Here is a 14,205-nt window from a genome sequence, read left to right on the forward strand (position 1 = left end):
AACCTTTTTTTTTTGTAATTTAAGCCTATTTTTTATATTTTCATTGGTTTCACTTATAAACTAGAAACTAAAATCTGCCCATATGCTCTAAACATAAAATGTGTTCATAATAATCCAGATTTATACCAAATGTATTTTTAAGTATTGCTGAATTGAGAGGTACTCAAAATTTATGGCCTCTGAGGTTGCAAACAGGACTTCCTCTTTTTAAGAAGGAAAAGGCTTTAAATGAGTGTAGGAAGGGCTCAGAAAGCTTCTTGGGTATCAAATGGCTCCGTAGGAAAAAAAAATGTCAACGATATAAGAGTAAATGAATCAAAACCATATGGATCAAATTTTCCCTAAAATACACAGTTTGAAAAATTAAGGAGGGAAAAGTGCTTGGCAGAAATGTGTTTCAGGTTTTACCAAACCCAAAACATTTGAAGAATCATTTGCAATGGTTGATGAACCCTAAATTCAAGTGGCCCCAATTTTGTATACTACAGAACAATAGAAAGGCTGCCCAGGAGCATGGAATCCACTGATACTATTTTTCACTCAAGAAATCCCTAGAAGCCGTCACTAAGGAACTGTGGAGTTTGTTGAAGGAGGGTGGAGGTGGGGTGTGAAATGATAAAAGTTTGTTAATTTCATTGGTCTTGTTTTGGGGGTTTGGCTATGTGTGTTTTGGGGTAGGAGAGCAGTGTGGGTCATATTTCTTGCCTAGGAAAGTTAATTAGAAGAATAGGAGCCAAATGTTAATTAGTCTCATGTCTTAAGCATATGGTAGCATTTCCTGGCACTCCATATTCCAAGACCATTCCCTGTCCCTCCTGCACATGCTGAAAGGTGCTGGAAACACACTGTCTGAGGATGAAGGAGAAATAGGTTTCTATTTCCCCATATTCTGTGTTGTCCCTACAACAAAAGAACATGTAGTTCAGACAGCTATTCTGAGAAAGTAGAAAATATGGGGGTTTTATAGCCAATCACCCACCTCACCATCACTGAAGATCTCTCCTCAGGTAGCCCCTCTTGGATCCAGCTTTGGAGGGACTGGAAGCCCAGTCCTCCATTTGTGAAGCCCTCCCACCACGTTTGCAGGAAAATCAGCTCAAATGTCAGTATCAGAGCCCACAGAAAGCTTCTCAGAACATTATGCATCCTTTGGTAGAGACCAGAAATGAAAAATATGTAATTTGAGGAACTTTTTTAAAAAAAATTTTAATGTAATTTGTGTTCACAGAAGAATTAGTAACAAATAGGAGATAGGTTTGGTGCTTAACCCTGCCAGGAACTCATTCTGTTATTTAGATGATTGTGTTGTCTGGGCCTCAATTTTCCCACAAGTAAAATGGGGATGCTCCCCTGATAGTTGCTGATTGCTTGATAACAAAGAAAAAATGCCAGCAATTAAGTTGCCCTGGTACTACTTTCAGCAACTCAAGGAAGGGTATGACCAAAGTTTCCCATTGTTTCTTGTTTTGATTTTGGTATTCTGAGATTTAGTCAGCCACGGTACAGGACAATGCCTTGCTATACTATCTGACCATCTGTACAGGTGTGAACACTCTGGATCCTGGTTTCCCACTTGCCCCCCATGAAGCAGAGACCTTCCCTGAAGAGAGGCCTGGAGATGTCTACGGAGCACCATTTGGCAAATGAGTGTTTCTGAGCTTTAATAGAATCTTTGCTGGAGACATACATCGTGAGAGGCACCAAACTAAAATCACTTATTATCCATGCACACATACAGAGAAATGGTCTGCCTATCTTTATGCTGTCTATTAATTCCATCACAGAAAACAAAAAAAACTAGAAAGTCCAGTCTATGATGATGATCCATACACAGCACAGCTCATGATTTCCAAATGGTCAACAATACATCAATTTCAATGATGCCAGAGAACACAGCAAATAAAATGCAGAAATATTTTTAACATGTCAAGGAGCTTCCAGAGAAGAGATCTACAATGAAGGTACCAAACCTGGAAAGGCGAGACATATTACATACACTACCACCCGAAAGGACCCCAGAAAGCTAGAAAGTGATAAGCAAAAATATTAACAGTGTCCTCTCTGGGAGAATTTTTTTCCTGCTCCAAGGATATTTAAATTTTGTTACCATCTTTATGCAATACATGCAATTCTTTTATTACTAGAAGCAGTTAAGAGATTAATGGAAATAAGATTTAGCAAAAAATAGTATAAAGTAACATGAACCTAAAGTTTACTAAATTATTTTTAAAAATGACTAAAACCCTCTGCCTCTGTTTTTCCATAAAGCCTTTCCTCTTCACTCGAGTGTGTGCTATGGTGGATGAGATCTTAGACCAAGAATCCTGGAATCTAGTCCCACTTCCCTCCCTATTAGTCTTATGGCTGCCAGATCTTTGGGGGACTTAGTTGAACCAATTGCATAACTGATGACCAGACAGAAGTGGAACAGGTAAAAAGAGGAGGTGAAAAGAAAAAGGAGAAAACACAATTGCAACATGAATTCTTTGTTGGCATCTTCTGATCCAACATGTTAATCAGTGCTTCTCTATAATGAGCAAATGATTATATATATATATATATATATATATATATATATATATATATATATAAAATCATTTAATAAACATATGTGCATAAATAAGCAAAAGAGTCACTGTTTTTTTTTTTAGTCTATTCTTTAGTTAACAGGTAAACCGTGTTTCTAGACATCTTCTTTTTAGTTGTAGACTAAAAAATTTATTTGTATGTGATGCTGAGGATCGAACCCAGTGCCTCACACATGTGAGGCAAGTGCTTTACCACGTGAGCTATAGCCCCAGCCCTTCTTCCAATTTTTCTTTATACTGTTTTTAAGAAATAATATATTTTTAAGAAAGCCAGACAACCAAAACTGGTACAGGCACCTCTGGTATACATAAAGGCATTTGTGAGAAGTGATAAACTCCAACAGTTACAGAAACCTGAGTTCCAATCTCATTTTTTTCTACATCACTAATTTACAAATATGTTTGTTGAGATAGAGAATCATTCCTTATCTTGTTCTCCAACTTTGCCTGAAGAAATAAGAAGAAACTTCATCTTATTCATCTCTTTCTTTACTCATTAGCAATGCTACCAGAACTAAGACAACACAGGATCTTAGGCAGAAATATGTGGTAGAAACACAAAATATCCTGGATATTTGCAAGGTAATAAGTGATTAAGGTGACATATAAGATTTAATAAGGAAAAGTTACCTGTAGGATTTTCCTTCTTCATCAAATGATTCCACTCTACCACCAACTCTGAACTCTGTCAGTCTTCTTAAAGTCAAGGATTAGCAGCTGGAAGTTCAGGTCCTAGTAATACCACTTACGTAATACCTATATAATACACTTATCATTGCATCCAAGATAATATAATACAAGAAACTAGTTGTTTCCAACAAGAATACTGATTCTTGTTCTTTTCCTTATGATCAACTAAAATGAGTTCTAAGAAATGTCAGTGGAATCCTGCATCTCACCTCACAGAAGTGGCTAGGGTCAGAGTTCACATCTATGAAAATTTTCAACGAAATCATGTTCATAAGAAGCTTTTCTATGGCCCTAAAAGACTAACGTTAAAAATCGCAGACATAACTGCTTCCTGTGTTACTTCTAACCGGTGGAAGAATCTTCTGTGTGATGCATGTGGGCACTTTAAAGATGACTATTAATATAAACCCATGATTGTCATGCAAAATCACATTCACAAATGCCAGTCCTCAGACATAAAATGCATTCAAGAGCTGTGGGAAGCACTCTGGTTGTTTTCATGTTGTTATTTTGCAGTTGAGGTTTAAAGCCCCCATACTTCTTTTTTTAATCCCAGGATGTGCTATAGGAATCTATGAAACTTAATTACATTTAGTGTTACAAAAAAGGATTTATGAACTTTTGCCTTTAGGCGGAAATGTTTATTTCATTGCCTTTGCTATCCATTCTTTTCAACTCCAACGGCTTTGAACTTTTCAGCTGCTCAGAGTTATCACCGTTGTGCAGAGCCCAAGAGCTCCACTCTAAGACACACACGCCATGAGTTGAAGAAAACGAAGAAGGCAAAGATATATGAGTCGTTATTTTGGCCACCCTTTGTGCCATTAAAATCTCATTTTCTGCCTATTAGAATGCCCTCTCCGTGCTTAGGCGGCGGTGATAGTCCGTGATTAGTGTGTAATTGAGTATAATTGTCTTTTCACTTTTCATTTGTGTCATTCTGAGCTTCTCTCTGTTTTTCTAACCACCAGGAGGAAAAAAAAAGAGGTCGAGAAAAGATAAAGCTGTTAAAACTCTCACTCTCAGCCCTGAAGAGATTCTCGATTGCAATTATAGATTGCAACCCCTTTGTGACATTTCTCCAAATTTAGTGGGCAGCTATCCTTGCCACCTGGGCCAACTGCTCTCTAATAAAATCAAGTGATCTGTATTTAAACAACTGCTAATAATGTCAACCTCAGACAGATGCCACATGTAGGAAATTTAACCATCCCTCTGACATGCAATTATCAAGGCAATTTATTAATGTGATCTCCCAAGAAAAGCTCATAGTCCAATGCAAATTAGAAAAACAATTACAACATTCAAATATTTATATATTCCCAAAGAGCAGCAATTCTCCTAATTTGTGCATTTATAACTCATTCATTCCAAGGATCCATAGCCATCAGCTGGGTCTCTCTCCACCCAACTTGTCTGCTTGCTCTCCGATTGTTTTGTCAAAGATTTGGTGTTTTCTCATGAGTTAGGTTTGCTCAAAACCCTGTCAGCTGACCAAATACCATTTGAGGCAAAAACCAACCAAACAACAACAACAAAAAAGACCCACCCTGTTTGTGAGGTTCTTAACCAAAGCAGAGCTGGGACAGAGAAGACACATGACAAATGACTTAACAACTCAGTATAAACACAAAGCCTCTGCGATTACCTTAAGAGTTGCTTGGATTTTAAGTCTAAGTTACAACTTTTGATGCAGCAGGAGGAAGGGGAGAGAGAAAGGAAACTAGAAAACTGAAATCATGTGGCTTGTATAAAGAATACATTATGGTTTAAATTTGGTAATTCATTATTCTACCGCCTCGGGGAATTGACTATTTGGTTCTGGTATACAGCAAATCGTCTGTCTAGAACCATGGGACTGACCTGAGGTGAAAGGCCATTGCCAATGGCGGGGTTCATGGGGTTGGAGGGCCCCGACGGAGGCACAAAGCTGTCTGAATAGCTGGAAAATCCGTGCCTGGTGCTGGGGAGGCAGTAAGCAGAGCTGCTGTCCGGGTTCGAAGGAAGAGTGCTTTGGTGTACGGTGCTCGGAGGAAGCGGCTGAGGTCTGTGAACGGTGCTGCTGGGATCCGACACGGCTGAAATGAAGAAGGCTATCAGTGCTAAAGCGCCTCTAAAGGCCAGCAAAACAGATTCAGTGCAAAAGTTCACAAGTCAGCAAGCCAGTAGTAGCAACTATGGCTCAGATGGAATGTGAATTTCAAATGCATTTCCTAACATGCAGGTGCAGAATCACTCAACAAATAGTCACACCTATGTTTGGGCCTATCTGCAAGTGTATGACTGGTGTATGCACGCATGACATAGTCACCTGGAATATGAATGCAGAAATCGCATTAATAACACCTACAAGCCTCTTTTGTCAGTGAAAACTATTAATCAATGTGAGAATTCACCAATATCATGACTGCAACCTCAAATTTCCCATCAAAATGTACTTTTTGATACATTTAGGTACTATATTAGGTACTATAATATTTAGGTACTACTACCTCAATATCAGTATAATAGCAACAGTTTCAAGTACCTGGCATGCTATATATTCTTAATCCAAAATCGATTTAGTCTTACAATTCAACATTACCCAGTTCACTTCTACCTATTTGCTAACACATAGTAAATTTATCAAAGCTTCCCTTCCCTTCCCTATATTACCACTCCAGTTAGTGACCATTGGAGGGCTTCAGGTAATTACAAATTGGAGCAGTAACATTCTAACCAAGAAAAAAGCAAATCCCATGTTTATTCCTTGTAAAACACTGAAATAGTATTTCATTACAACGCAGTTTATCTAAAGAGATTCAGATATGTCCTAGGACAAACTATGTTTCTGAAATGTGGCAGGAACCTTTAAGACAACCTGATGTCACATAATTGACATACAAACAGCACCGAGGTCAACTTAGGGAAAGAATTCTCTGTATAATAAAATATCCACCAGACAGAGCGATTAGGAGTTACATCTAATCTCAGTGACTTCCTTTCTGTGTACCTTGTGGAATAGCTGTGGGCTGGTACGAGGTCTCCGACAGCTGGTATGTTGGCAGGGTCGGCATGGCAGTGGGAGGGAATCCCCCCGGAATGAGATGGTTGAAAGCCATCAGCTGATTGGCTCCAGCTTGCTTCCTCCATCTTGCACGGCGATTGCTAAACCAGACCTATGGATTTAATTTAAAATTTGAGGATTTCACTGATGAAATAATAGTACATTCTTAATGAATTTTTCATGCTAAAACAGATTAAAGGCCCCTTACAGACAGGGCATAGAGGTGCAAAAGTCTTCCATCTTTGGTGTTGTTTGGGAGTATTGTCAATGGTGAAAGCAGAATAAAAAGCCAGGGGTCAGCAGAGGGCATAGAGGACCTTCCATGGTCTTGTAGAAGCCCCCATGATCTTTGTAATAAATAAGGGTGAAGACTGCTGAGCAGGGGTTGCAACTATACCAGCTTTCCACTGTGACCATCAGCACCCATCCACCTTCTTACCACAGGTTTTCTGGCAAGTATTCATGAGCTCTGGGACCCACACAGGACAACCTTACATCCAAGATTTTTATTTGCAGAATGTAAACATAGAACTTGGGGTAATTTTTCCAAGGTACACACATAATGATTATCACAAGAGAAGGTTTCTATCAATTAAAGAACTTCTTTTTTTTTTCTTTTTTAATCAAAAGTTCATTGAAGCTAGGTGTGGTGGTGCACACCTGTAATCCCAGCTACTCAGGAGTCTGAGGCAGGAGGATCACAAGTTCAAGACCAGCCTGGACAACTTAACAAGACCCTGTCTCAAAAAATAAAAAAGGCTTTCAGTGTGGCTCAGTGGTAGAGTACCCTTGGGTTCAACCTCAGTACTGCCAAAAAGAAAAAGAAAAAAAAAGTTCATTAAAACTTAACATGAACAAAGCATTTTATTTGAGGTTGAAGGGATAAGAGTGGGTGAGGCAGGACCCTTGCACTTGAGGGTTTCCAGCCTTGTCTTCATGGAGCTCAGAGAAGTCAAGGAGACCAAAATAAGTGCTCATGAAAGCTCCCTGTTTCAAGGTACAGAAGATCAGGACATCTCTAGAATGGAGGCAAAATGGCAGCTCATTTTACAGTTTGGATATGATTTCCATAAGGAATCTTTCCAGATGGAGGTCACAATTCAGAGTAGAAAGACTTGACCAGACTAAGAAAAAAGTGAAATATGATTTCCTTCTAGGACAATACTAACAATTTTACAACTTAATTGGAATTATTTAAAGTCATATGATTTACAAAATATAATAGGAAATGATTTTTCTTCCTTCTGGAGCAAAAGACTCAATTTAGCACTTGCTCAAACTTCCATGACTCACCCAATATGTCTGAAAAAAAGATTTTTCTTCTCTAGCCATGGTTACAACACTGGTAAGAAAGGTGGATTGAACTTCCACAAAATATTAACATTTAATACTCTTTATTTTTCCAACAGGAAGAGAAGGTAAATCAATATTTCCCATGTTGATACATAATTGAATCAGAGCTTTTACTTAACTTAATAAATTGCCACCTGGGGTAACAGAACTACAAACAGCAAGCCCTTTGGGGTCTGGCTTTGTTGTTTTCTCTTTGCAAGTCTGAGTGCCTGTCACCCAGACTCCCAGAGGCATCGTGGTAAGAAAATCATTTTCCAAAAAAATCAAAGGCTGAATTTTCTCTCTGATAAGTGGATGCTGATCCATAACGGGGGTTCAGCGGGGCAGGGGAATAATGGAGGAACTTTGGGCAAAAGGGAGGGAGGGGTATGGAATGGGGGTAGAAAAGATGATGGAATGAGATGACATCATTACCCTAGTTACATGTATGACTGCACACATAGGGTGACGATACATTGTGTACAACCAGAGAAATGAAAAGTTGTCCTGCAATTGTGTACAATGAATCAAAATGCATTCTGCTGTCATATATACCTAATTAAAATTAATTAGTTAATTAATTAAGAAAAAAAATCCACTTTCAAAGAAGAACTTGGGACAAACTGTTTTAGAGTCACATTCATGCTGGAGTATACCCTACTCTACCCCCTATTGTGGTCATAGCTTCATATTATAAACCCTCAAGGTAAAAGAGGCACTTCCACTCAGCCAAGGTGGCCCCACACACCTTGCTAGACCAACGATGCATGTCTCTGGCTTTACGTGCCAGACTGGGAGGAAAAATAAACTCCCCAAAGTACAGATGTGATCTTGCTCCTGCATATATCTACCATCCTCAATGCCAGTGGTGAGACCCTCCATGGAGACCTCAGAAACCTACACACGGATTCTTATCAGAGCCTGCTGCCATGCTCTCTGTGCCAACTTCCTTCTGTGACCTTTAGATAAGTAAACCAGGTTAGATTTACCACAGGGCAGCAGTGCCTGATCTCCCCACCCATCTCACCTACTGTTCTAGCCAGACCAAAACTCAATTTTTAAAAGCAAAGAAGGTCATTGCTGGAATCATAAAGAAAAAATATCAGAACTTTCTACAAATTCCTTCAAAAGATAGATTCTAGGAGTATAAGGATTTGAGATTTGTTTTCTTTCTTTTTTTTTTAATAACACAAATAAATTTAAAAGATTTTCAGTAAACCCACCAGGAGCTAGTTTAGGGGTGGGAGGTAAAGATTTTTATTTAAAAATTCATATTTGCAATATAATATTTTATGTCTACACAAGGGTGATGATAAATTGCTGAGAAACAAATCTTATTTTACTGAAAAAAAAAAAAAGCCTTCAGCAAGAGTTTCCCAAAAGCAAGAATTTAAATGTTCTTTAAATTTAGGCTCAGAGGGCTATTTTTGAGAGAACCAGGGCATACTGAGGACTGGCCTTCCTGTCTCTGACCATTTAAATAAATTTTTTATCATCTTACCAATGCCAACCTTCTTCATTTTCTAGAACTAGCCACGCCTGCAAAAAAAAATTGAAGGAAAATATACTGAAATTGAATGCTGAGAAGTAGTCTTTGCCCTCTTCATGCTTTGAAACTCAGAAGAGACATATCTTCTCTTTTTAGTAGAAAATGATGCCCTTGAAATACTCTTCATTTTAAATACCCAAATAAACAAAGCACAGAGATCCTGGGAAACTATTATCTTCCTATATTTAACTGAAAAAAAAAAAATCTCTTGGTACTCAGAAGTCTTAGATAACTCAATAGAGAATCACTAATTCCTAACAGATCCATCGATGACATATGTAAATGACATTTCTGAGTGTAAAATACTAAATAAATTCATCTAAAATAAATGGAGAGTATTCATTATTCAGTTGCAATTACTATAATTTTTCCTGGTTTTGAAAAGAATAACAAGAGAAACAAACTGGCCTTTGATTGATCCTCTAAGAGAGAATATGAGTTTTCCACCAATTTTACAAAGTCAACTACATACCTGATAATGTGGTTCTATGATATGTAATTCAATTCAGTGTTCCTCTCCACAAAGCACATGGCCTGGCTTCCCAGGTCACTCTTGGCATGTAAGGAAGTGAAGGCAGGTTCCTGCATTGGTTGGTAACCTATACTTAGGCACAGTTAATTGCCTATAATTGCACTGTAATATCACAGTGCATCTAAACACCCTCAAAGCAAGTTTGCACTTCATTTGATAAACTAGAGCCCGGGGCATTTTTGTCCACCCCCTGGGCTTTTCTCTCCCTATACATCTCTGTACTGAGTCCAGTGATAAAACTATACCTATTCTTTTTGGAAAATGATCTTCACATGAACTTCAGGAATACTCAGATATCAAAAAACTTTTTAAGGCAAAATTTAAATTCGTTGAGGGAGGTGGAGCCGAGTGCCAGGCACGCCGCATCCCCGCCCTGTCTGCCCCACGCGAGGGTAGGGAAGAATCGGATGGTTCACTCCCAAGAAATGCCACCCCAGGATCACTAGGCAATGCTGAGCTGACGTGGATCTGGGGTGAACAGTCTGGGCCTCTCAGAACACACACTGAGCCCAGATCGGCTGAATTCAAGCTCCCGTTCGCCTGCTTCCCCCAAACAAACAGCTGTGACTCAGCACTAATCCATCCGGCTGAAACAACTGGTCAGACCTTCTGATCCTACGGAGGTAAATGCCTACCGAGCCTTCATAGGTAGTGGCCACAGGTTTGAAACGGGGCTTGGGAGAGACAGTAAGGACCCACCCGTTGCATTGGTCGCCCGGCAAACAGAAAGGAACTGTCGCCATTTGCAAGAGACACCACCATGGCAGAGAACTGACGTCATCAGACTGCGGCAGAGGAGATAACTTCATTGAAACCTGCGGCTACAGATGTGTAATTCCCTAGCCTTCCCTCTCCACACATGGGGAAAACTTAAGGGCCCCTCCCAGCTCTCCGGTGAGCGCGATAGCCAGCCCGAGGGAATCAGAGGTGGCGCGGGACCCGCGGCGCGGAATTACCGCTCCCACCAGGGCTGACAGCTGAGGTCTCTTGCACCAGCTACGGGGGCGTGGCTACCGGAGAGCAAGTAAAATTCGCTGAGGATTCTCAGCCCCAAGCTCTACAAACTTAGGGTCTGAGGGAATGGCAAACTGGAAGAGTGTGCCCAGTCGTTCATGAAAACAGGGCTCCCGGGAGCAGCAGACCTGGCATGTAGCCAGTATTGTGGTGAGCGGCACCCATGAGAGGGACCTGGCTACAGGAAAAGTGGGGAAGTGACTAGACACAAGAGGAGGCCCTAGACACTCAGGATTGGAGACTCGCCCAGTCTGGGAGGAGCTGCTGCACAGTGATTGGTTCCCGCGTATTGACAGGAGAAACTTGACCTGGTGGTCACAGCGCCACCTACTGGAAGAGAAGTTAATCAAACTCTAAGACTGCATTTATTAGGTTTTTTTTTTCCTTTTTTTCTTTTCTCTCTTTTTTTTTTTTTTTGATTTGGGTTTTTCTTTCATTTTCATTTTTCTTTCTTGTTGTTTTTTTAATTTTTTTTACAATTTTTTTTAAATTTTTTTCCTTCTAATTTTAATTTTAATTTTTCTTATTATTTTTTTTAATTTTTTTTATTTCCTATTTTTTTTCTTCTTTTGTCTTTTCATTTCTCTTATCCCCCCTTCCTTGAATTCTACCTGCTTACTCTCATTCTCTTTAGTGACTTCTTCCCCTCCCTTCTAATACCTTTCCTCCCAAGCATCAAATAAATTTATAGGAGTAAACAGTAACTCAGTAGTCAAACAGAACAAGAAGTAACATGAACAGCTTCAAAAAGCAAGGAAGAAAAGGAGTACAAACAATGCAGGACAGCCTAAATATTCAGGAGGACCTAGAGTCATCAGAAAAATGGTCATATAAAGAACTCAAGGAACACCTTAGACAGATGGAATGGAACCTTAAAGAGGATACAGGACAGCAAATTCAAGCAGAGAAAGAACACATTGAGAATGAATTACATAAACAGATAAAAGAAGAAGTTAAGCATCTTTATCAGGAGATAGAGATTATAAAAAATAATCAAACAATAATTCTAAAAATGAAGGAAACGATAAACCAAATTAAAAACGCAATTGAGAGTATCACTAACAGAGTGGAGCAAGTAGAAGCCAGAACGTCAGATAATGAAGACAAAATATATCATCTTGAAAACAGTCTAGCCAACTCAGAAAGGCTGGTAAAAAATCACGAGAAAAACATCCAAGAGTTATGGGATAACATAAAAAAACCAAACTTACGAGTCATCGGGATAGAAGGAGGTACAGAGATTCAAACCAAGGGAATGAGTAACCTGCTGAATGAAATAATTACAGAAAACTTTCCAGAAATAAAAAAGGAAACAGATATACAAATTGAAGATGCATACAGGACACCGAGCACACAAAATCACAGTAGACCAACGCCAAGACACATTGTTATGAAGATATCCAATATACAGAACAAAGAGAAAATATAAAAGCTACAAGAGAAAGGAGACACATTACATTCAGGGGTAAACCAATAAGGTTAACAACGGATTTTTCATCACAGACACTGAAAGCAAGAAGGTCATGGAACAATGTATTTCAAACACTGAAAGACAATGGATGCCAACCAAGAATTCTGTATCCAGCAAAATTAAGCTTCAGGTATGACAACGAAATAAAAATCTTTCATGATAAACAAAAGTTAAAAGAATTTGCAGCCAGAAAACCAGCATTGCAAAGCATTTTGAGCAAAACACTACACGAGGAAGAAATGAAAAACAATAACCAAAACTATCAGTGGGAAGTGCCTCGGTAAAGACAGAGGGCAAGGCGAAAGATAATCATGGAGAAACAAACTAAATTTTTTTTAAAAAAAGGATAAATAATCAAACATGGATGGAAGTACAAACCATATATCAATAGTAACTCTGAATGTTAATGGCTTAAACTCTCTAATAAAGCGACATAGGCTGGTATCATGGATTAAAAAAACAAATCCAACAATATGCTGCCTCCAGGAGACACATCTGATTGGAAAAGACATACACAGGCTGAAGGTGAAAGGATGGGAAAAAATATACCACGCACACGTAGCAAGCAGGGGTGGCCATCCTCATATCGAATAAAATCGACTTCAAGACTAAGTTAATCAAAAGGGATAAAGAAGGACATTATATACTGTTAAAAGGAACCATTCACCAACAAGACATAACAATTATCAATATTTATGCACCAAATAATGGTGCTGCAACATTCATAAAACAAATTCTCCTCAAGTTCAAGAATCAAATAGACCACAACACAATAATTATGGGTGACTTCAACACACCTCTCTCACCATTGGACAGATCCTCCAAACAAAAGTTGAATAAAGAAACTATAGAACTCAATACCACAATCAATAACCTAGACTTAACTGACATATATAGAATATATCAACCATCATCAAATGGATATACTTTTTTCTCAGCAGCACATGGATCCTTCTCAAAAATAGACCATATATTATGCCATAGGGCAACACTCAGTAAATATAAAGGGGTGGAGATAATACCATGCATTTTATCTGATCATAATGAAATGAAACTGGAAATCAATGATAAAAGAAGGAAGGAAAAATCCTACATCACATGGAAAATGAACAATATGTTACTGAATGATCAATGGGTTACAGAAGACATAAAGGAGGAAATCAAAAAATTCTTAGAGATAAATGAAAATACAGACACAACATATCAGAATCTATGGGACACAATGAAAGCAGTGTTAAGAGGAAAATTCATTGCCTGCTGGTCATTCCTCAAAAAAAGAAAAAACCAACAAATAAATGAGCTCACACTTCATCTCAAAGCCCTAGAAAAGGAAGAGCAAAACAACAGCAAATGTAGCAAAAGGCATGAAATAATTAAAATCAGAGCGGAAATCAATGAAATTGAAACAAAAGAAACTATTGAAAAAATTAACAAAACTAAAAGTTGGTTCTTCGAAAAAATAAATAAGATCGACAGACCTTTAGCCATGCTAATGAAGAGAAGAAGAGAGAGAACGCAAATTACTAACATACGGGATGAAAAAGGCAATATCACAACAGATGCTACAGAAATACAGAAGACAATTAGAAATTATTTTGAAAACCTACATTCCAATAAAATAGAAGATAGTGAAGACATCGATAAATTTCTTCAGTCATATGATTTGCCCAGACTGAGTCAGGAGGATACACACAATTTGAACAGACCAATATCAATGGATGAAATTGAAGAAGCCATCAAAAGACTACCAACCAAGAAAAGCCCAGGACCGGATGGGTATACAGCAGAGTTTTACAAAACCTTTAAAGAAGAATTAATACCAATACTTTTCAAGTTATTTCAGGAAATAGAAAAAGAGGGAGCTCTGCCAAATTCATTCTATGAGTCCAACATCACCCTGATGCCGAAACCAGACAAAGACACCTCAAAGAAAGAAAACTACAGACCAATATCTCTAATGAACCTAGATGCAAAAATCCTCAA

The 14,205-nt window shown here is 38.5% G+C and overlaps 1 protein-coding gene across 2 annotated transcripts in view; it reads right to left on the reverse strand.

Moving 5' to 3' along the window:
- PAX3 (paired box 3) overlaps window positions 1–14,205 on the reverse strand; it is a 98,946-nt gene that overhangs the window by 14,807 nt on the left and 69,934 nt on the right. For both annotated transcript variants that reach the window (XM_081261891.1, XM_081261890.1), the window contains exons 6-7: window positions 6,271–6,436; window positions 5,142–5,356 (exon numbers count right to left, since the gene is read on the reverse strand). In XM_081261891.1, the coding sequence (XP_081118017.1) occupies window positions 5,142–5,356; window positions 6,271–6,436 (381 nt within the window). The remainder of the gene's footprint in view (window positions 1–5,141; window positions 5,357–6,270; window positions 6,437–14,205) is intronic.

This window comes from Spermophilus citellus, assembly GCF_964194105.1.
Source record: "Spermophilus citellus genome assembly, chromosome: 11".
In the NCBI taxonomy this organism is placed as follows: Eukaryota; Metazoa; Chordata; class Mammalia; order Rodentia; family Sciuridae; genus Spermophilus; species Spermophilus citellus.